The 24037-nt window shown below is 47.0% G+C and overlaps 1 protein-coding gene across 4 annotated transcripts in view; it reads left to right on the top strand.

Moving 5' to 3' along the window:
- TNNI3K (TNNI3 interacting kinase) overlaps positions 1–24037 on the top strand; it is a 308028-nt gene that overhangs the window by 154235 nt on the left and 129756 nt on the right. For all 4 annotated transcript variants that reach the window (XM_063939083.1, XM_063939082.1, XM_063939084.1 and 1 more), the window contains one exon: positions 6063–6195. In XM_063939083.1, the coding sequence (XP_063795153.1) occupies positions 6063–6195 (133 nt within the window). The remainder of the gene's footprint in view (positions 1–6062; positions 6196–24037) is intronic.

Below are 24037 nucleotides of genomic sequence, written 5' to 3'. Positions count from 1 at the left end.
CCACCACCGCCGGGCTCTCCTCTCTCTCTCTGATCTACCCCGTCTCACATGCCCACCCCAGCTCTCACTATGCATGACGGAGACCGGACAGATCACTGTCAATTTATTATAGAGATTGTGGATTTTAGGAGTTATGTCTTTATTTGTGATTATTTGGAACGATGCTGCATTACCATGTTTGTGATGAAAGAATTGTATATTAATTAGTGTGATAATTTTATGTTCTGTTAAAACAAAAAACATAAAACAGATATTTACCCCCCTCCTTCTTTGCCGTTAATAATCAGATCAGATATCTATAGGGGCAACTTTCAAACAACCCATCACTCTTGCAACTTCTCTCTGCATGCTTGCCGCTACATGCACTCTGATGTATGCATAGCTCCAGCAACCCACCCATCCCACAGCTTACTGTCAGCTGTACACTACGGCTGCCCCCAACTAAATACTGTACATTTCCAGTTGTGCTATGTCCTTTCTGATCCCTAACCTGCAATTGTTACACTGCTGTGGCTACTACAAAATACATTTATCCAGTTCTTTTTCTCCCTAGTCCGCAATAATTGCACTGTCTAGGCCAATATAGTGAGAGCAAGAATCCACCAATTATTATCTACTTATCCCAAACAAGAGCTGGATCTAGGAATGGCTGCTGACTATCGATGGTTGTTTTGCCTCTAATGGGCAATGGTTTTGCCATCGATGGAGGGAGTTCTGAGGTTTCTATGACATTGCTGGCAGAGATGTTGCATTTCTTTGTAAATGACTTACAGTACTTGGCTCCACTACCCTTGATCCTTCACTACATTTTCATGACCCACAGTATTGATACATCGTGGTGGTTTAAACTATTAATGGTTTCCATTGATGGTTTCCTGCCATCGATGTAAAGTATTGGTGGAGACGATTCATGGGGATCATTCGATGGCCATCCGTAGCTGGACACCTCCTATGTTCTTTGCGGTTCCCACTCTTGATATTGGGGGTCATTCCGACTCGATCGCACACTGCGCTTCTTCGCAGCCGTGCGATCGGGTCGGAACTGCGCATGCGCAGTGGCCGCATTGCACAGGCGCGTTGTTGCCCGGCGACGGCCGTCGCCAGGAAGCGATGCCGCTAGTGAAGAAAGCGGTCGCAGCGGCGACTGCAAAAAGATTGACAGGAGGAAGGCGGATCCAGGCGGCAACTCACTGTTTTCGGGGAGTGGTGAGTCCAACGCAGGCGTGTCCAGGCGTTTGGAGGGCAGATGTCTGATGTCAATTCCGGGACCTGCATCGCTGGATCGATCGCACAGGGTGAGTAACTCTTACCCTGGTCTTCTTTTACAGGAAACTTTTTTAGCATAGCGGAGCTGCACAAGCGATCGCAAAAAGTTGCTACGTGCGATCAACTCGGAATGACCCCCATTATTCGTTTGAGCTCTCAGTATCCATTTCCCCTGTACCCTATTCTACAATAGACAGCTGAGTGATCTTTGTATTTTTACCTTGTGGCAGCAATGCAGGAACATTCTACTAAACACTGCTGAAGAAAAGCTGATTTTTTATTTTTTTCCACCGACGAGAGAGTAGAAGATAATTCCAGTGCTGCGTATACACAGCTCTCCGGCTTCTTACCGCACAGAATATTTTTCCTAGAACCCCCCCAGAAATGTATATAATCCCCTTATGCGGTGGGTCATAGTCTGCGTCTGCCATTAAATGTCTTTAAGTTCCAACACATTTCCTGAATTGTGCAGCACAACACACACGATATAAGCCCAGTGTTAGAGGTTTTGTCAGTGTGGCATTTCACATCCTGCTTGTTAGACAAATCTCCTTCTATCCAGGAGCCAAACAGTATTGTAGTCTGTTGCCACAGCAACTGCTGGGATACAAAGTTACAATTACTAGTGGAACCTAATGACAAGCGCATGAATAATGATAAGGAAGAAGGGTGTTAATAATAGAGCATTTCATTGGGATGCTAATCCATGCAATCCCCGGTTTGGCCCAATAAGCTGCGGATTTCCAGATACAACTGCCAGCTAAGTAGATACATTGTTTAGTCGAGAGCCTTACTTCCCCGGTCGAGAAGAAAACATGTCTCCAGATTACGTTCAAAACAGCAACGACAGCCCAGCATGTGTTATATAAGATGTAGACAGGCGCCTGCAATGTGTATTCATGCAATATCAAGGCGCACATTTGTTAAAAGGTTACTACCAAAGCCATAGGCCATCCTGTAATATACAAAGCCACATAACCTTCCTATAATATGCAAAACCATAGGTCATCCTATAATATGCAAAGCCATAGGCTATCCTATAATATGCAAAGCTATGGGCCCATCCAGTAATATGCAAAGCTATGGGCCCATCGTATAATATGGCCATAGGCCCATCCTATAATATGCAAAACCATAGGCCCATCCTATAATATGCAAAGCTATGGGCCCATCCAATAATATGCAAAGCTATGGGCCCATCCAATAATATGCAAAGCTATGGGCCCATCGTATAATATGGCCATAGGCCCATCCTATAATATGCAAAACTATAGGCCCATCCTATAATATGCAAAGCTATGGGCCCATCCAATAATATGCAAAGCTATGGGCCCATCCAATAATATGCAAAGCTATGGGCCCATCGTATAATATGGCCATAGGCCCATCCTATAATATGCAAAGCTATTGGCCCATCCTATAATATGGCCATAGGTCCATCCTATAATATGCAAAGCTATAGGCCCATCCTATAATATGGCCATAGGCCCATCCTGTCCAAATCAGGAGCACATGAATATAATCTGGGATTTGCGTCCCATGACAACATTTACCAGTATTGCCGACAATAATGTTAGATTCTGATTGCCTGATGTTGCCTTTTACAGTATATCACTGCCGTATTAACCTGCATTAGAGTGACTCTTACATGCTCGTGAGGCCCCTTCCTCAAGTATTTGTACTAAACAGGTAACACACAAAAAAAAAATATAATAATAATAATATATATATTTTTTTTTAAAGTCAATTAAAATGATTTTATGCTACTCAGCACATATATTTTTATGGTCAATATACAGCTATAACCTGCCAGGGCTCTTCTTAAAATGCATCCCCTTTCCTATACAAAATTAATGCAGCTATTTTGTGTGACCTCATATGTTTACTAATGAACGTCATACAAGGAAGCAGTGACCTCACTTGTTTACTGAAGATGACATCACTTGTTTACTGATGAGCTGCATCCTAGGAAGCAGTGATCTCACTTGTTTACTGATGAGCTGCATCCTAGGAAGCAGTGACCTCACTTGTTTACTGATGAGCTGCATCCTAGGAAGCAGTGACCTCACTTGTTTACTGAAGATGACATCACTTGTTTACTGATGAGCTGCATACTAGGAAGCAGTGACCTCACTTGTTTACTGATGAGATGCATCCTAGGAAGCAGTGACCTCACTTGTTTACTGATGATGACATCACTTGTTTACTGATGAGCTGCATCCTAGGAAGCAGTGACCTCACTTGTTTCCTGATGATGACATCACTTGTCAACTGATGAGCTGCATCCTAGGAAGCAGTGACCTCACTTGTTTACTGAAGATGACATCACTTGTTTACTGATGAGCTGCATCCTAGGAAGCAGTGACCTCACTTGTTTACTGATGAGCTGCATCCTAGGAAGCAGTGACCTCACTTGTTTACTGAAGATGACATCACTTGTTTACTGATGAGCTGCATACTAGGAAGCAGTGACCTCACTTGTTTACTGATGAGATGCATCCTAGGAAGCAGTGACCTCACTTGTTTACTGATGATGACATCACTTGTTTACTGATTAGCTGCATCCTAGGAAGCAGTGACCTCACTTGTTTCCTGATGATGACATCACTTGTCAACTGATGAGCTGCATCCTAGGAAGCAGTGACCTCACTTGTTTACTGATGAGCTGCATACTAGGAAGCAGTGGTAGCGGTGATGTCCTGAAACATCTTTTATACATTCCCTGGTTCCCTGACTGGATTGCTCTGAGAAATAGTGGTTACTTAGGTATAATAGTAAAGGAACAAGCTCTCTACCGATATTCCTGCTGGGCTTCTGGCTGGATTTTTTTCTATGTGATAAGGGGACTCTAACAACAGGGGACAATGGCCTGAGATTGTTACTAAGTGGAGAGTGCTTTGGATTTAACCATTTTGCAGGAAAAACAGATTGTTACACAAAAACTGGCTTCAGCTTTCTGTCTGGGCAGCTGTTTCTCAGGGACATACCTTCTTCCTACCTACTTCTTCCTACTTCTTCATACCTGCTTCCTTCGCCCATGGAGGTTAGATGTGTTTGGAAAATTGGGTAATTTTAATACATAAAATTTAGACAGGATCACAGGATTATTTAGCTCTTATAGTACACTTAATCATGTTTAAACTTTCCTGGTTCCTGGTATTGAGTTATGACTGCTTCCTTACTGCTCAACTGTAGTAGATCTCTTCTGTAACGAATGTGTCCTAGTCACAAGGCTGGAGCCACGTTAGCAGTTCCTGGTATTTTAGATAAGGTTTCTGTGGCATCTGAACAACCACAGCTATAATTCAGTCACTTTCCACTGATCTATTTCACTGAAGTTCCAGCTGAGTCCCAAATGGTTTCCTCCTTGGCAATGGATGGTGGAATCCAGAACCTACAGAAACTTTGTGGATTTCATGAACACCGGCAGAGGCAGAGATAGATAGTTTTTAATAAGCCCATGCAGACAGTAAATGGGTCGCCCTTGAACTTGGGTAAAGTTGACCTGGAAACTGAAAAACTTGAAATAATCACGGGTTCCATTCATGGTGTAATCCTTGACTTTCTGCTGCTTACTGATTTCTCTATACTTTTGGGATTGCTTGGTTAAATGCTCATACAGCAGTCCAGCTGTTGATTAGGCTACCTATTGGTTCGGAAACAAAAATAAATAAATCACCAAACGTCCCTGGTGGTCTAGTGGTGACTTACCTGCCACGGCAGGTCTGGTGTCTCCAGCAGTGTCTTCTGGATCCGGCAGTCAGCTGATGCGGACTTTGACTGGTACCACATCGCTTCCAGCGTTGAGTATTGCCAGGGCCATTGAGCGCCACACCGGGCCCCGGTAAAGGTTTGGGGGCGTGGCTTATTAAGTGGACATGGTTATGTCCACTTAATAAACCACTTTTAAAAAGTTGTGAATAATAAAATAATTGCATGGCTGCTTACAAGGGGGCACCATTTTAACATAGGGGGATAGGGGGAGGGCACCCGCTTCCTACCTTACTTGATCTGAAAGTGGGTCCCTCCTCCCCAGCCAGCGCCATCTTCCCAGTGATATTTTGAAAGATGACGCCGGCCACATGTGCAGCACCATCTTCCGGAAGATATCACCGGGAAGATGACGCCCCAGTACAGGTATCCAGGGGGAGGGGTTTAACAACCCGAGGACCCTCCAGCAGCCTGGGCCCGGGTAATTTGTACCCTCTCCCCAGGCCTCTTGGCACCACTGAGTATCGTTAACCGATAACCCTCCCCTCTAGTACACTAACCCTCTCCCTAGTGCCTAACCCTAACCTGCCCTCTCGCAGCCTGTGCTTAAACCTCCTCCTAGTACTTAGCCCTAACCCTCCATGGCTGCAGCCTAACCTTAAAGCTCTCCCTAATGCCTTTATTACTTTATTAGTAGCTGTTTATATAGCACAGACATATTGCACAGTACTGCACCTAGAATACAAGTATGCACATAGACGTATGTACAGTAAATCCTTATTATCCTGCACGGGAGCAATACTGCAGGCATGTGATGAAATAATTGTTATCTCTGTCTTCCTCCATAATAGCTTGTCAATATAAATATTCTTACTCTGACGGAGTTGCGTTCTATTAACCAGCTTCATCCGTGCTGATACTGATCAATGTTGAAAATAAACAATTTCTGGAGTAAAGATTTCCAGTGGTAATCGGTCCTGGAAATATGTCATTTATAAAGTAACATTTTCATGCCATCCAGTGTCTTTACTACATAAGAACATGTTTTTTTTTTTAGTTTGCTGTAACATTCATTTGTATTTTAGAACCTGCGATGGATGGCTCCAGAAGTCTTCAGCCAGTCCACGCGGTACACCATAAAAGCTGACGTTTTCAGCTACGCCTTGTGCCTTTGGGAACTACTTACTGGAGAAATCCCTTTTGCTCACCTCAAACCAGGTAAAATGTCATTTAATTTAAATATGATATTTTAATTTGAAATGTGTCCCCAAACCAGTGGCGCACCCAGGGGGGGTTTCCGAGTACCCAGAAACCCCCCTCCACTAAAAAAAAAAAAAAAAAAAAAAAATTTTTTTTTTTTTTTTAGCTGCATGATTATTATTAATGACTGTCTAGCGTCCTCTGCAGCCTGCTGTCTTCCTGGTGGCACTTGCAAGTGCAATAAAAGTTTACTTTATTTTAATTATAGTACATATATATCCATGTGCCTACATATATACACATGTATATACATACATACATATAAACACACACACACACACACACACACACATGATATATATATATACATGTGTATATATATGTGTACTGTATGTGTGTGTATATATGTCTATATATATATATATATATATATATATATATATATGTATGCATGTTTAATATGCTATGTATATGTGTATATGGGTTCACTACGATCTCCCGGCGGCTGGCCTCCCGGCGACCAGCATACCGGCGCCGGGAGGCCGGCCGCTGGCTTACCAACAGTGTGGCGAGCGCAAATGAGCCCCTTGCGGGCTCGCTGCGCTCGCCACGCTACGTGCGCCACACTATTCTATTCTCCCTCCAGGGGGGTCGTGGACCCCCACGAGGTAGAATAAGTGTCGGTATGCCGGCGGTCAGGCTCCCGGCGCTGGTATGCTGGTCGCCGGGAGCCCGACCGCCGGCATACTGAAGACCACCCGTGTATATGTATGTATGTGTGTGTGTAGATATATATGTATATATATATATATATGTGTGTAGATATATATATATATATATATATATATATATATATATATACACACACACACACACACACACACACACAGACACACTAGTTTTACGGACCCAGCATATACTGGGTCACCTCAGTCCCCACCCCCGTGATTGGCTCCGCCCAGTTCTGGAAACCCCCCCATGCAAATCCTGCGTTTGCCACTGCCAAACAGTAGTTGATAAGGAGTTATTCTGTTTTTGAGTGAGCCATGATAATCAAACAAGCTCTACTCTGATTGTCCAGTTTTAAAGAGGCATAAACTGTAAGGCTGGGTACACATTATGCCGACTTGGCAACAAACCCGCCGTTGCACCGTAGAGCAGCCAATTCAGGTAAGCGTATACACTTACCGATCAACCGCTCGATATGTTGGTCCTCACATCACTGCTGGATGGTTTAGGGCATCTGAATCTGCTCACCCAGCTTTGACGTCAGTCCCTACAGCCCAGCCTCGCCGGCCAAGCAGAATGTCAGGAAGCAGAGCTGCTTAGCCAAGCATTTAGGCAGCCAGACCAGCCCATCAGACTATTTAAACTTCTGACCTTTACCAGAAGTTCCAGATGGCCAGCTTAGGCTGGTAGCACATCAGTGGGGACTTGAGATCCGTACTGTTACCTTATACTACCTCCCTGACAATACCAACAGTAATAAAATGAAAGAACCTTCAGCACTGAAGTTTATCCTTGTGGTAGAGCTTCAGACTTTACAGGAGGTGTCACAACCCAGCCAGTCCCCAGATACCTCAGTCTGGAACCGCTGTCCATGATATTGGTTACGTCAGCATTCACGGTTAATATCACAATTCAAGTGTCCATCACGAAGGCGCAATTTGTAGCCCTTACATTCTCCTGCACATATTTATTAATATTTCACACTTAATTTCACATAGGCATGTAGCATGGGCCTCGTAGGATTCTAGGTTCGACAAAGATCACAGAGAAATACGCTAGAATTAAATGTACAATACTGCAGTTTAATCTGAAGAATTTCCAAGGCTTACAGTACAAAAAGGGTTTAAACAAGTAGCATACAGATTATTATTTGTGCAGTTTCTATAAAAATAATAGGAGAGAAAATAAGAAAATCACAATGTCTCTTACACCAATGGTTAAATGCAATTGGCATGTAGAAGATCACATGGAGCAAGGTAGCATAGCAATGCTCCGCTATGAAACACTGACTTCTCACAAATTCCTTAGCCATTTATCCCTTTATTAGGCTGCTCCAGGGCCTCCACCTTTGGGCTAACTTTCTCACTTCTAGGTATACACATTCCCATGTCTCTATAAGAAGTGGGGAGGGGGGTTAGTTACAGCACATATTGACACAGGATTCTTTAGAATTGATCCATTGAACCCTGTGGCATCTCCGTAACCAATTGCATAACCTCTCAGTAAGGGCTTATCTGTTTCCTGACCAAGCTTTCAAAGGAGGTCTCTCTTGGGGGGATAGAGAGACTCTACGGGCATATGCCTTAAAGACACACGTGGGCTACATGTATCAAATCTTGGAAAGAGATCAAGTGGAGAGAGATAAAGTACCAACCAACCAGTTCCTGTCATTTTTAAAAGACAACCTGTAGAGTGACAGTTGGGAGCTGACTTGTTGGTACTTTATCTCTCTCCAACCATTGAGGCATATGCCCCACAAGACTGGTCTGAGATTGTTATCTCACTTCCTTGCTTGTGCTGGTCTTCAATGAGATCAGAGGCCGTAAACTGTCTCTCTAACAAATGACCTCCCCTGCAACATTTCAACCAGGTCACCTACAGGAGCTGACACAGGCCTGTCAATACATGATAGCCATTTTGATACATTTTTAGGGCAATAGTATGGACTGAATGCACACACACATATTTTGGAAATATCATATATCCTGGTTACTTCCAGAGCGTGACAGGAGGTATATTGTGAATGTATCACCTGACCGAAGCGTCACCCATCCAATCAGGGGCTGTATACAGTCCCACAATCCGTCCAACTCGATGTCCTAACTACTTTAATGACCAAGAACCATACCCTGTGCTTCTCTATTTATAAATCAGTGATACACGAAGGTTGAACAGTGGGTGTCAGATGGCTAATTAATGAAGAGGTGGGGTGCCCCTTTAACCTTCCTTCAGAGCAGTTCCAAGGATTGTTTTCAAGCTTGATTTCACTTTAAACTGATATGTCGCAATCTTGTTCAGTCTGTAATGATGTAAATCAGCGAGTGCGTGCTCTAGAGGTGCAGACGTACATCGTGTAAGTATTGGGAATTATATAAATTTACATGCATATTTATATTAAAGAAATGTTTCTCTCTGAATTTAAAGAAATGGAGGATTGATTGGTGCGCAATTATAATTATATGCTTATCACATTTAACCTGCAATTACTGTACTTAATTACGCACTCCCACACTGTTATTTACATATGATATTTTATTTTTTTTACGATAAAGCTGATAAAATTTAAAAATGCATTTTGTAAGTTTAATAAGAAGAGGAGTTCAACCGGTATTTAGACTTTTTTTTATGTATTTTATTTTTTATGTTACTTAAAAAAAAAAAAGGCAACCCCCCCCCCCCCCCTGCTGATTATAATATAATTAATTATTAGTGACAGAAGAGTGCCGTGACCGTGTAAAGTTACAATGCTGCAGGCGGAGTGCCTTTATCATACCTCCCAACTATCCCAACCGCCCAGCAGTTGGGAGTTTTGCCCCAATAGCCGCTCCTCTGTATATCAGTCCCGGAGGTGTAGTAGTACCTCCTATGTCACATGGGCACGCCTCCTGAGGCACTCCTCTCATTGAAAATATTGGCGGGTGTGCTGTATACAGAAACCATGGGGAACTTAACTTTTACAGGACCAGCATTTAGGTCTGTAATAGTTGGGTGTCGGGTGCAGAAGCTGATTGGTTGGTACTTTATATCTCTCCAAGATTGGAGAGTGCTGGTGGCATCCAAATATTCAATCAACAGCCAATATTTTTGGTTACTTATGGGATCAATAACATTTTGAAAGCTGATATATAGCACCGGTTGAAACTGATGCCAGATCACTAATTTACCATGTAAAGTTATTATCATGTATTAATTTCATATCTGTCGTTCCCTTGGTTGTCCAGTTTCTGACCGTTACCTGGTGATACTCCCTCCGATAACGTTTTGTGATGCGGTCACATGACTACATTTTGTATTTTAATTCTTATTATGTGACTTTGATTTGCTGGGTAATGTTTCCGTAATCTGACGGGCGACTGATATTTCATTTAATATTTGCCAGCCCTAGCAGCTGATAAATTACATTCTTCGTGTAATGCAGAGAAGGCGCCTTGATGAGATGTATTTTTCTGTACTCCAGTGTGGGTAGAGACAAACCGGTATCTCTGTATGCCGGATGCGTGTATCCCGCCCGCAGCCGTCTCTTCGCAATTTTAAATATTTGAGTTCAACAGCGTCTGTGGAATATTTGTAGAGCGGAGATTATTATGAGAAGAAAAAGGTCAAAGCTTCAAAGTGAGGGCTAAGTAGAGGCGCTGAGCAAGGCGCGCAGAGGTCTTTCAGACCCCCATCCAAAATGAATTTTGAGGACGGATTTGCATGTGAAAAACAAGTGCTTCTGCAAATTACAAACCTATTGATTTTATCCAGATAGACAGTTAATTAGTTGCTGAGGCTGGAATGATAGGCGCACACGGAAGCAGATTTTATCTATTTTTGCGTTCAATTGAAAAACCTTTAGTTTTAAGAGTGAAGTACATCGTGGACAGGGGAAAAAACTCTTGCTGAACTATTGGTGGGGTGTGTGTGTGTATGTGGGATGGGGGGGGGGTTTTGTCGCCTGTGAAAAAGATGAGGGTGTGATGGAAAGGAAAACGTTTTAATGATCAAAGCCCTAGATGACATGCAGAGCACTTTCTCTCAGATAAAAGGATGACACCAATTAGCAAATGAACTTATATGAGAGCCAGTTCCAGTGCAATATTATCTGATCACAGGACAGCCTCGCTCGGGTTACAAATCTATCGATCAGAGATGAAGAAAGAGAATAAGTAACACAGTGGCTACAAAGTGACGGGAGAAGTACAGCTGTACCGCATTCAGATTTTAGAGTGCGCTTGTCGCCTTCACACAGCAATGGCAGCCACTTTGTACTTAAACTGATATTCATGAGAATACAGCATGTCATGTCACTAGGGACTTGTGACATCACTAAGGCACGCGGCACTTCATGCAGGCAGCCATTTTGTGTAATGAAGTGAAATGTCTTCTGCTATCCTATTATTATAATTCAGTGACATCACTGAGGCACTTCATGTAGGCAGCCATTTTGTGGGTGGAATTGAAATGTCTTCTGCTATAATTTTATGATGATTTAGTGACATCACTGAGGCACTTCATGCAGGCATCCATGTTGTGGGCTGAAGTTAAATGTTTTCTGCTCTCCTTTTAAAATGATTCACTGTGGCACTTCGTTGTAGGCAGCCATTTTGTGGGCTGAAGGGAAATGTCTTCTGCTACCCTTTTGTTATAATTCAGTGACATCACTGAGGCACTTCGTGAAGGCAGCCATTTTGTGGGTTGAGGTAATAATCATTAGAATACACCATATGCATTCACTAGGATTGAATCCCTAACCATTGAGGAATGCAATAGTTTACTGTATATGACTTTTTAAAACAACATAGTACATAGCACAAGTCAAGTCATTGGTTTGCAATTTGTTAATTTGCTCAGTGATTTGCAGTTTGTGGTCCATTTGTCCCCCTTAAGCAGTGTGTGTGTGTGTGTGTGTGTGTGTATATACTAGGTGCTTCATCGCGCACTACGGGCGCTCTTCACACCGTCGCAAGGGGCTACGCCCCCATAACCCTTGCATGCCTTTCTGGGGTTCAATATTTGTATTATATGGAGTATTACCTGCATTCCTTTGTTAGTGGTTAAAAATTGCACAATGAAAGGGCGTGCGATGGTGAAGGAGGCGCAGCCCCTTGCAACGCCGTGAACAGCACCTGCAGGGCACGATGTACATAATGTAGCGGGTGCGGGGGGGACTGCGGATGTTGTCTGTAGATGCTGCGGGTGGAGGGGCGACGGAAGTGGGGGTAGGGCCCGGATGGGGGAGGTGCTGCAGGTGGTGGAGGGGCAGGTGCGGGGGTGCCATTGGTGGGGAAGGGGTCGCGGAGGGGGGGGGGGCTGCGGATGGAGGAGGGTGTCTGCAGATGCTGCGGGTGGAGGGGGGCAGGTGTGGGGGGAGACATATAAGGGGGGTGGATGGTGGAGGAGGCCTGGAGGTGCTGTGGGTGGTGAAGGGGCGGAGGAGTGGGAGCCACGGGTGGTGTAGGGGGTCTGGAGGCACAGCGTGTGGGGGAGGGGTGGAGTGCCGCATGTGGTGGAGGGGAAGGTGCGGAGGTGTGGTGCATTGGGGAGAGGTCTGGAGGCGCTGCGGGTACTGTACCTGCCAAAAAGGTAGTTGGAGGGTATGTAGTAGCAGGGCCAGGACAGGGGTGACAGGGTCAGAACAGTGGTGATGGGGCCAGGACAGGGGTGACGGGGCCAGGACAGGGGGGCAACGGGGCCAGGACAGAAATGACAGGGACAGGATAGGGGTGACAGGGCCAGGGTAGGGGCGGCAGGGCCAGGACAGGGGTGACAGGGCCAGTATAGGGTTGACATGGCAAGCACAGGGGTGACAGGGCCAGGATAGGGGTAACAGGGCCAGCATAAGGGTGACAGGGCCAGGATAAGGGTGAAAGGGCCAGGATAAGGGTGGCAGGGCAAGGCCAGGGGTGACAGGGACATGACAGAACACAGGGCACGGGAGAGATTGGTATTAGGGACAAAACAGTGGTGACAGACAGATGTGTCTTACCGGAGTCACTGCTGCTGGCTGCTGCTGTTCCACTCCAACCTGTTGGGATCTGCTGCTGGTGGAGGCTTGGCATGGCTGACTCTCTTAGGCTGGAGTCCTGCTTCCTCTGCCCGTCCGCATCCCTCTTCCCCTCCTCAGTCACACACCGCAGACCTCGCGCAGCGGCCGGGCACTGTGGTAAGAGGAGACTGGGAGTGACTGGTTAGCCCCCAGGAGATGCTGTGGCTGGAGGGAGGAGGGGGTCATAGCATGCAGATGGCGCGGTCCTCGCGGCTGCTGGGCACATTGGTAAGGGGAGACTGGGAGTGACTGGTTAGCTGCCAGGAGATGCTGCGGCTGGAGGGAGGAGGGGGTCGGAGCCTGCAAGCAGCTCGGACTTCTGCAGCGCTACCCGCCGGCTAAAGTGTGTGAAGGAGCTGGGCACACCTCACTGCGGGTGGCAGCGCAGCAGCTAGCGGTGGGGTTGCTGGGGCTGGAGATAACAGAGGCAGTACGGAACCTGCACAGCGGCTGGTGCCCCACAAAACTGCAGCTAAGAAGCGTGGAGTGTGCCAGAAAGTGACGCTCCTCCACGCCAGAGAGACCCTGCTGAGTATGCCGATGTGGGGGGTCAAGCACACAGTGAGCCGGTGCCCGTCTGTCTGTACGGCATACCCCCTCACACACCCCCATACCTCCCAAATGTCCCAATTTTCGTGGGACAGTCCCATTTTTGGGGGTCTGTCCCGCTGTCCCACCCGCAGGTCGCAGTGTCCCGCGGTGGTGGTGGTGGGGGGGGGGCAGTTGGAAAGCTCCTGTACTCGCTGTTCTGCTTAGCAGAGCAGCGGTGAATAGTGGAGACAGAGGGAGAGGGGGCATCAGGGGGTACGGATTAATGGGGGGTTCCAGCAGCAGAGCCAGATTAAGGGGGGGGGGCAGGGGGTACGTACCGTTGGCCCCACAGTTTTAGGGGGCCCGCCGGCTCGAGTAGCTCTGTCCCAGCTCAGAAGCTCCTCTGTCCTGCCAGTAACAGCGGCAGCATTGTGCTACAGTCAGCCCACGCTGCTGCGTATTGGCAGGTCTGTGGTGTTGCAGGGAGGCAGCAGTCTCCCTGCTTTCTTCTCCCTGTGCGGGTGTGTAGGGGGGAGCGACCACCTCCTCTGGATTTAGCCCTAGCTGAGTGGCCAAAATTCCATAAAAAATAAATAAATACTGGAATTTGCATAAGGGGGCATGGCCCGCGATTAGGCCACACCCCCAACCCCACAGCAGGCACAGCAATGAGATAGGGCTCCCCTGTCTCAAGTGCCCTGGGCCCCCCGGACTCATAATCAGCCCCTGGGGGCATGCCAGCAGCTCACAGAGCGCTGGGCATGCCCCCTCACTGACGAAAACGGGGGCCCTCCCGTGAAGCCACGCCCCCTTTTCGCTGAGTGTGTGTCCCTCCTTCTACCTGAAGAAAGCTCCTGAAGAAAGCTGGGAGGTGTGCACCCCTGCCTGTGCCATGCCCATACTATCTGCTTCTGCTCCTAGTCTCCTATAGATGTGGCCAGATCTGTGACTCATTTGACTAACTCCGCCCAGTGTTGTGACTCCGCCCAGCATTAGCAAATGAGTGACAAAGTCACAGAATAGGGCTATTATATAGGAGATATATATTTATACTAGATGATTCATCGCTCCCTATGGGCGCTCTTCACACCGTCGTAAGAGGCTACGCCCCCGTAATCTCTCCAGAAAAGTTAAGGTGTAGAATAGTAGTTGTATAGTTTGTATTGGTGGAATAGGAGGTTTGTTCGTGGATAGATGTATGTCATGGTGAATGGGGTTCAGGGTCTTGTGAGTGGGTGAACAGTGTCTGCAGGGGAGGGTGTATAGAATGTGGAAGGAAATGACATGTATAGTGAACATGGTTGGGTAAGTAAAGTATGTGGGTGTCAGGTGGCACATGGAAGACAGTGTATGTTGTGGTTGTGGGGAAGGTGGCCGTTGTACGGGGGTGCTGGGGAATGTGCGTGTGCGGCGTGCTGCGGGACTATGTGGATGTAGTGTGAGCGATGTTGGAGAGGGTGGTTTGTAGGCTAGGTGTGTGAACGGGGCGTAACACAGTGTGCAGGGTCGGCAGACAGTTTGTGTTGGGTTTGTGGGGAAAGTAGTCTGTGTGTGGGGGTGTTGGGGAGTGTGTGCGGGTGTGCTGCGGGACTCTGTGGGTGTGCCGTGGCTGTAGTGTGTCAGATGGTGGTGGTGCATGTATTAGTGGTGTGGGGAGGGGGTCCGGTGGCACACAGTGTGCAGGGATGGAAGGTAGTGTTTGTGGGGAGGGTGTCCGCTGTGCGTGCGTGCTGGGGTCTGTATGCAAGTGTGGTGTGTGCGTTGTGCTGCGGGATTGTGTGGGCGCGGGCTGGCAGGGGGTTAAGCGGCTGTACAGAGTGTGCAGGGAGGGAAGACAGTGTTTGTGTGGAGGGTGGCCTGTGGTCGACCATGCTGGGGAATATGTGCGTCCGTGCTGCGGGCGGTGTGCTGCGGGACGATGTGGGCATAGTGCACAGTGGACAGGAGTCTGTGTTGAGGAGTGTGTGCGTCCGTGCTGTCGGTGGGTGTGCTGCGGGACTGTGTGGGGGTGCCATGGCTGAGGTGTGTGAGATATTAGGGGGGGTGAATGTAGCAGGGGCGTGGAGCGGGAGGCCGGCGTCTGTCCAGGATGTGGAGGGGGGGAGGGGAAGTCCGGTGTGCGGCCGTGCTGCGGGAGTGTGTGAGGTAATTAGCGGGGTGAATGTAGCCGCGCCGTGTAGCGGCAGTCGGGCGTGTGAGCAGAATGTGTGGGGGGGGGGGGGGGAAGAGAGGAGGAGGAGGGGAGGGGAGAGAAGTTCGCTGTGCTGCGGGAGTGTGTGAGGTAATTAGCGGGGGGGAGAAGTCCGCTGTGCGCTCGGAGTGTGTGAGGTAATTAGCGGGGGGGGGGGGTTTGAAGTCCGCTGTGCGGCCGGAGTGTGTGAGATAATTAGGGGGGGGGGGGAAATCGTCAGTGCGGCGGGAGTGTGTGAGGTAATTAGCGGGGTGAATGTAGCCGCGCCGTGTAGCGGCAGTCGGGCGTGTGAGCAGAATGTGTGGGGGGGGGGGGAGAAGAGAGAAGGAGGAGGAGGAGGGGAGGGGAGAGAAGTTCGCTGTGCTGCGGGAGTGTGTGGGTTAATTAGCGGGGGGGAGAAGTCCGCTGTGCGCCCGGAGTGTGTGAGGTAATTACCGGGGGGGGGGGGGGTGGAGAAGTCCGCTGTGCGCCCGGAGTGTGTGAGGTAATTAGCGGGGTGGGGGAGAAGTCAGCAGTGCGGCCAGAGTGTGTGAGGTAATTAGGGGGGGGGGGGGGAAGAAGTCAGCAGTGCGGCTGGAGTGTGTGAGCTAATTAGCGGGGGGGGGGGGAGTCCGCTGTGCGGCCGGAGTGTGTGAGGTGATTAGGAAGGGGGGGGGGAGAAGTCCGTTGTGCGGCGGAGTGTGTGAGGTAATTAGGGGGGGGGGGAGAAGTCGGCTGTGCGGCCGGAGTGTGTGAGGTAATTAGCAATTAGCGTGGGGGGGGGTGGAGAAGTCCGCTGTGCGGGCGGAGTGTGTGAGGTAATTAGCGGGGGGGGGAAGTCCGCTGTGCGGCCGGACTGTGTGAGGTCATTAGCGGGGGGGGGGGGGGGGGAGAAGTCCGCTGTGCGGCCGGAGTGTGTGAGGTAATTAGCAGGAGGGAGGGAGAAGTCCGCCGGAGTGTGTGAGGTACTTAGGGGGGAGGGGGGAGGGGGGGGGGGGGAGAAGTCAGCAGTGTGGCTGGAGTGTGTGAGGTAATTAGCAGGGGGGGGGGGGGGAAGAAGTCCGCTGTGCGGCCGGAGTGTGTGAGGTAATTAGCGGGAGGGAGGGAGACGTCCGCCGGAGTGTGTGAGGTAATTAGCGGGGGGGGGGGGGGAGAGGTCCGCTGTGCGGCCGGAATATGTGAGGTAGCGTGTGGCGGCAGTCCGGCGTGTGTGTAGACTGTGCTGGGGGGAGAAGTCCGCTGTGCGGCCGGAGTGTGTGAGGTAATTAGTGGGGTGAATGTAGCTGCGGCGTGTAGAGGTATGCCGGCGGCTGTACACACTGCAGGGGGGGGAAGAGAGTGTACCTTGGTCTTGTGGGGAGGGTGGCCTGTGGTCTGAGACGTGCTGCGTACCTGATTGAAGATGGTGGTGGGATGACGTGTGTGCTGCTCAGTTCTGGGCAGGAGCTGGTAACTCCACCCAGGCCTCTAACTCCGCCCAGCGATAGAGGGCCAGGCACACACAAGGCAAATATATAGGAGATTTTAGTGTTTGTCTGCAACTTTGCTCAAGTGGCTATCTGCTAGTGCTCAGCGGAACTAATTACAAAGACAGTAGTGCCATCTAATATTGTGATGTATATTGTATATCATACACATTGATCAAAAAAAAATTTTGTAAACAATTTGCAGTTTTTCCTTCAGTGGTTAACACAAAAAGATGCTTAAGGCTACTAACTCATGAGCCAGGCACATAAAGCTGCCTATGGGAGAAGCAGCTGGTCCTGAAATCTTAGCCTGCAGCCCTGAGCGTTTACCATGCGACTTGTTGACTGGATGGTCATAGCGAAAAGCAGACGCTTATATTAAACTGCAGGGCCAGTATTTACTAAAAATCAGAGTTTGGCCGATTTGTGGGGGTTTTTCTAAGTCCCAATCCGGGAATTCACTAAGCAGAAAACTCGGCAGTGTCTGGTCTATTCGTAATGGTTTGATTGGCAAAGTTCTGAAATACGAATGAATAGACCATCGGTCAAACGCGGCTGTTATTTCATACAATACGGGCATTCACTATTCATTCGTATTTGGGTGTTAGTCTCTGAGTGCTCAAGTGCGGGTCTATTTTTTTCGATTCGTTAAAATAAGCTGCCAAAAAATAGACCTGCTTTTTCCAGTCGAGTTTGGATAACCATGCACGGATCAGTGAGATCTGTGCATGGTTATCTATGGGAAAGGGTCTGTTTACTGTAAAAACTGGAAAAAAAAATTGCGTGGGGTCCCCCCTCCTAAGCACAACGAGCCTCGGACTCTTTGAGCCGGTCCTGGTTGAAAAAATATGGGTGAAAAAATGACAGGGGTTCCCCCATATTTAATCCACCAGCACCGGGCTCTGCGCCTGGTCCTGGTTCCAAAAATACGGGGGACAAAAAACGTAGGGGTCCCCCGTATTTTTGAAACCAGCACCGGTCTTTACTAGCCAGGTACATAATGCCACAGCCGGGGGACACTTTTATAGTGGTCCCTGCGGCCCTGGCATTACATACCCAACTAGTCACCCCTGGCCGGGGTACCCTGGAGGAGTGGGAACCCCTTTAATCAAGGGGTCCCCCCCTCCAGCCACCCAAGGGCCAGGGGTGAAGCCCGAGGCTGTCCCCCCCATCCAAGGGTCACTGTAAGTCGGGTTTCGTCACATAACTTGGTTGGAGTCAAGTTCAGCTGTAACATTATAGGAACATCAACATTCAGTGCGTCTAGTGTCAAGCGTTCTGTTTTTTCCTTTATTGCTCCTCTCCCTGATGTCACATCCAGATCATACATACCTCACTTTCTTTCTAGGTCACTAAGCTATACAATAGTGAAAACACCATCCAGATTCAAGTAGTAGTTTTTGCTTGATGCTGAAACAGCACAGACAAAAATTATGAAAACATTTTTTGGGGTCTCCATAGTTCATAAACAGTCCCTACAAGTATATTTCTCAAAAAAATAATAATAATAATTGCTGTGGACAGACACAACTCTTACAGTGTTATTATATGTATAGATATCATATACATACCACTTATGAAAGCGTAGGCATTTTTTGTGTGTAGTAAGACAATAAGGGGCAGATTTTCTAAGCCTTGGAGAGTGATAAAGTACAGATAGATAATCTACCAACGAATCAACTCCTATCATTTTTCAAACACAGCCTGTAACATGGCAGTTAGGAGGGGATCCGGTCTCTAGGTCGACAATATCTAGGTCGACCGCTATTGGTCGACAGTAAGTAGATCTACATAGTTTCTAGGCCGACATGAGTTTTTGATTTTTTTTTTACTTTTTCATACAGTACTTTACGATCCACGTGGACTACAATTGGGAACAGTAACCTGTGCCGAGCGTCACGGTAGCAGAGCGAGGTACCTTGCCCGAAGCATGGCGAGCGAACATGGCGGGTCATTCCAAGTTGTTCGTTAGTGAAAAATGTTCGCAGCGATTAAGTGAAAAAGCGGCACTACTGCGCGACGTACTTTCATAATGGCCGATGTAGTTTTACACAAGGTCTTGCAACGCTTTTCAGTCGCAATGCCAGCCGCAGAGTGATTGACAGGAAAGGGGCGTTTCTGGGTCTCAACTGACCATTTTCAGGGAGTGTTTGAAAAAACACAGGCGTGCCAGGAAAAACGCAGGCGTGGTTGGCCGAACGCAGGGCGTGTTTGTGACGTCAAATCCGGAACTGAACAGTCTGAAGTGATTGCAAGCTAGGAGTAGGTTTGAAGCTACTCTGAAATTGCACAGGTTTTTTTTGTAGCCGCTCTGCGATCCTTTCGTTCGCACTTCTGCTAAGCTAAAATACACTCCCAGTGGGCGGCGGCATAGCGTTTGCACGGCTGCTAAAAACTGCTAGCGAGCGATCAACTCGGAATGACCCCCATGGTGCACTAAATGGGGTTCCCGGTCACTCGACGAAGAAAATGACACCAATAATTAAAAAAAAAACTCATGTCGACCTTTTTACATGTCAACCTAGAGTCCCTGTCGACCTAGAAGCCATGTCAACCTACTTACTGCCGACCAATAGTGGTCGACTTAGACACCGTCAACCTAGGTCTAGTCTATCTAACATACCACACCCGTTAGGAGCTGGATGGTTGTTACTTTATCTTTCTCCCCTTTAACTCTCTCCAAGGCTTAGTACATCTCCACCAAAGTGTCCGTCCCCCCCCAAAAAAAAAAAAGTCACCCCATAAGGAAGCACTGAGAGCTGCCATATGCGGGTTCACAGACGGACCATACAGTCAGCCAGTAATGGGCTCTTGCTGACGAGTTACAGACAAATAGAGACAATTAAGTGTAAATGTGCAGCATATTTTATATCTTTCTAATTAACATTACAATCTCATTACTGCTATTGATGGAAGCGGTATATTTATATGATACTAATTTAGTTGCAGTAATAGAACATTTTTAAAGAGTTTTCTGTTGCAGTGATAGATTTGTTAGTTTGATGGAACATTAATAAGGTTTTAATTTGCACAGGATTAAAAACCAGATTTCTTTTGTGTCGAAGGTCGTTTTGCTCTGACATGTAACTTTCAGTCTCATTAAGCCGCTATCCCTAATATAATTTCTCCGATGTTCTGCTAGGAATTATACCACATACTAACACAGACACAAATGGAACACAAATCATTAGTAAGTGTTTTATCTTCTCTCGCTTTATAATATATAAATATCATTCCATCTCCATCATGTAATACAGCAGAGGAATTCGTGTACTTATAGTAAATCTGGTGAATAGATAATTCCTCATTAGATCTCCTCTTATAGAACTCTAATAAACTTGCCCTAGTGTGACAACATCGGGGGTAATTCCAAGTTGATCGCAGCAGGAATTTTGTTAGCAGTTGGGCAAAACCATGTGCACTGCAGGTGGGGCAGATGTAACATGTGCAGAGAGAGATAAATTTGGGTGTGGTGAGTTAAATCTGCAATCTAAATTGCAGTGTAAAAATAAAGCAGCCAGTATTTACCCTGCACAGAAACAAAATAACCCACCCAAATCTAACTCTCTCTGCACATGTTATATCTGCCTTCCTGCAGTGCACATGGTTTTGCCCAACTGCTAAAAAATTTCCTGCTGCGATCAACTTGGAATTACCCCCATCATCCGTTCCTCTTTGTGTGTGAAATACGCATTTTCATACTGCATATGTAAGAAGTAAGGGCATGTTCCAGACCACGATACAGTCACATACATACCCATTGGTTACCTATATTTGACCACATTCATTATAAAATACTTTTACAGTTTTACTAACACATAAGGCCCGTAACCAAACGGCACCTACATTCATCTCTTCCCTTCCCTTATCTCAACTTTTCTCCCAGCACAACCTCTACGCCCTGCATAAGATCTGCATTTCTCATCTGTCACAATACCTGCAACTGGTTACAGGACTGTTTTCAGGCTGCACTCACTCTGTGGAATGCCCTCCCACGTGTGAAGATTTGAAGAATAGAGGACAGTCTTGTTGTGCGTGGGAGGCCCACGCACAACAAGACTTTCCTCTATTTTCCAAACCTTCAAGTGTTCCCTGATAACTCACCTCCTCAGACAGCTTATCACTTTCCAGAACTACCCACATAACGTTCAGAAGCTATCCTACCCAATTCCATCCACTCTATATAGCCCACACAATATGTCGCATCATTTCTCTTTCCTAACTCACACTTCCCGCAGACACAAGGCCAGCCAGAACCTGGCTGGACCATTATTGTACCACATTCCTATTTCCCTAAAGATTGTACCCTATTACAGGATCCTATTACTGTCCGTGGTTCCGAGGAGGGGGTGACGCGGGTGCTAATTACCCAATCTCGGGTTTGATGGTGGAGCCCAGCCTGGGTCTGGGTCACCTGCTAAGGGGGACATTGTCCGCCTGTGTGGCCAACGGCAACCTCTGTACCATAAAGTCTCTCCACATAGTCCCGGCTGCTGTGTGTGGGGCTATGTGAACTGCAGGAGGTACAGCTGAACCCCGATGCGGTCACTGGTGCCTCTTGTGTGGCCGCTGGCACTACCTTCTACAGTGTGCCAATGCCACTTTGCAGAGGCATATATACTGATTTTCCTAATTTCCAAAAAGTGGGCCCGTCGTATTATTTCCTCATATTGGCCACGCCCTCCAATAGTCCTGGATCCCGTGGCCGCTCTCTACAGCCCTGATTGCTGTACCTCTATTACTATCTGTTATTACACAGTCTTCTTTTATTTTATTGCTGTTTGTTCCCAGTTGTAATGGGCAATGGAAGTAACTGTTACTAAATAAATAAATAAATTATACTGATTGCTCCCTGATTGGCTGAGTGCGTCTTTATCTCTCTCACTGATGCTGCTCCTGATTGGCTGAGCGTGTCTTGATCTCGCTCACTGATGCTGCACCTGATTGGCTGAGTGCATCTTGATCTCGCTCACTGATGCTGCTCCTGATTGGCTGAGTGCATCTTGATCTCGCTCACTGATGCTGCTCCTGATTGGCAGAACGCGTCTTGATCTCTCTCACTGATGCTGCTTCTGATTGGCTGAGCGCGTCTTGATCTCGCTCGCTGATTCTGCTCCTGATTGGCTGAGCACATCTTGATCTCGCTCGCTGATTCTGCTCCTGATTGGCTGAGCACGTCTTGATCTCGCTCGCTGATTCTGCTCCTGATTGGCTGAGCATGTCTTGACCCCACTCACTGATGCTGCTCCTGATTGGCTGAGCACGTCTTGATCTCGCTCGCTGATTCTGCTCCTGATTGGCTGAGCACGTCTTGATCTCGCTCGCTGATTCTGCTCCTGATTGGCTGAGCATGTCTTGACCCCACTCACTGATGCTGCTCCTGATTGGCTGAGCACGTCTTGATCTCGCTCACTGATGCTGCTCCTGATTGGCTGAGCATGTCTTGACCCTACTCACTGATTCTGCTCCTGATTGGCTGAGCATGTCTTGATCCCGCTCACTGATGTTAAATACATCATTATTGCATCTGCTGCGGCCTATTCACATTATTTAATTGTTTTTTTAGCCTTCGGCATGAAAGGATATTCCCATTATATTTTTAAAGATAAAGTGGAGATGTATCAAACCTTTGAGAGAGAGCTAAAGTGTAGAAGTTGCCCATAGCAACCAGTTGGCATTTAACTGTCATTTTATAGTCTGTGCTAGATACATTACAGCTGATTGGTTGGTATGGGCAACTGCGTCTTCTCCACTTTATATCTCTCAAAGGTTTGATACATCTCTCCCTAGACACTGTATGATTGTATCCGATTGATCCGTATACCTCAGTTATTTTATGTTTGTATCCTTTTGTGCCTTCGCACTTTTGTTGTAATTTTTAACGCTATGTATGACACTATAGAATCTTTATGGCACCATATAAATGGTAAAAAGGTGAAATGAACTTAATAAGGTATTTAATTTTCTATTTGCGTCTGTATTTAATTATATTTTACATGGTAAATGCAACTTCAGTATCTAGTTACAGCACAGTCCAGACACGGACAGACTTTCACGTATATAATTCTTCATTAAAGTAATATACTGTACACATCTCCAGATGCACCTGGCTGGGCATACTGTACAAAATGCACCTTACTTTTTTGGGGGGCGAGGGATGGTAAAATGTGTCCATTGCTACATCAGCCCCTGTATATACATATCCAGCCCCCATATATAAATACTGTAGAATTACACCCTGGTTTGTTTTGTCTTATCCTAACTTTAGTGACACGTTTGTGGAGCCAGTGTCTGAAATACTTTATGTAGATATTGTGTATTTTATTTTTAATATACTGTAACGCTATGGTCCCAATTGCACAGTTACAGAGGAAAGTTTGGCCTCTGCTACAATATATCAATCTTCTAGGTTCGGTATCGTATTAAATGCTGATACAATTATTCCACAAAGGATCCGGGCTGCATAGAGAATTCAGCAAATGAAGCTAAGAAACAGACAAAGTTACGGTTTCCATTCTTTGCACCAGAAACCGGTGATAACGTTTTAGTATTCTGGTTACTCAGAGCATAAACTGCGCCCCACGCTTTGTCTTAGGCAGTTACCTTTAATGGAATAACGCAGACAGGAACACAATATGTTCATCTGAGCAGCCATAGGAGCCTCCGTATATCACCAACACTGCTCTAACGCAGAGGACAGTATACTGAATGGCTAAGTAACAGCGCAAACAAGCAAGTGCCTGACTTAATGATTGCTAGACCCTTTGGGAGACTGAGTCATTTATGCAAGAGATTGACCTTCACTACTTCCATCAATAAAGTAAACTAGCCAGGGGTCTCTAGGTAGTCTCAATCTGTCGTCCATTCTATAGCTAATTTACTGAGTTATTTATTTCCCCTTTCTCCATTCACTCATTAACCAACACTAATACTAAC

Source organism: Pseudophryne corroboree, chromosome 9 (genome assembly GCF_028390025.1).
Source record: "Pseudophryne corroboree isolate aPseCor3 chromosome 9, aPseCor3.hap2, whole genome shotgun sequence".
NCBI lineage: Eukaryota > Metazoa > Chordata > Amphibia > Anura > Myobatrachidae > Pseudophryne > Pseudophryne corroboree.
The sequence above is the reverse complement of the archived record's forward strand: the minus strand, read 5'-3'. Positions and strand labels throughout refer to the sequence as shown.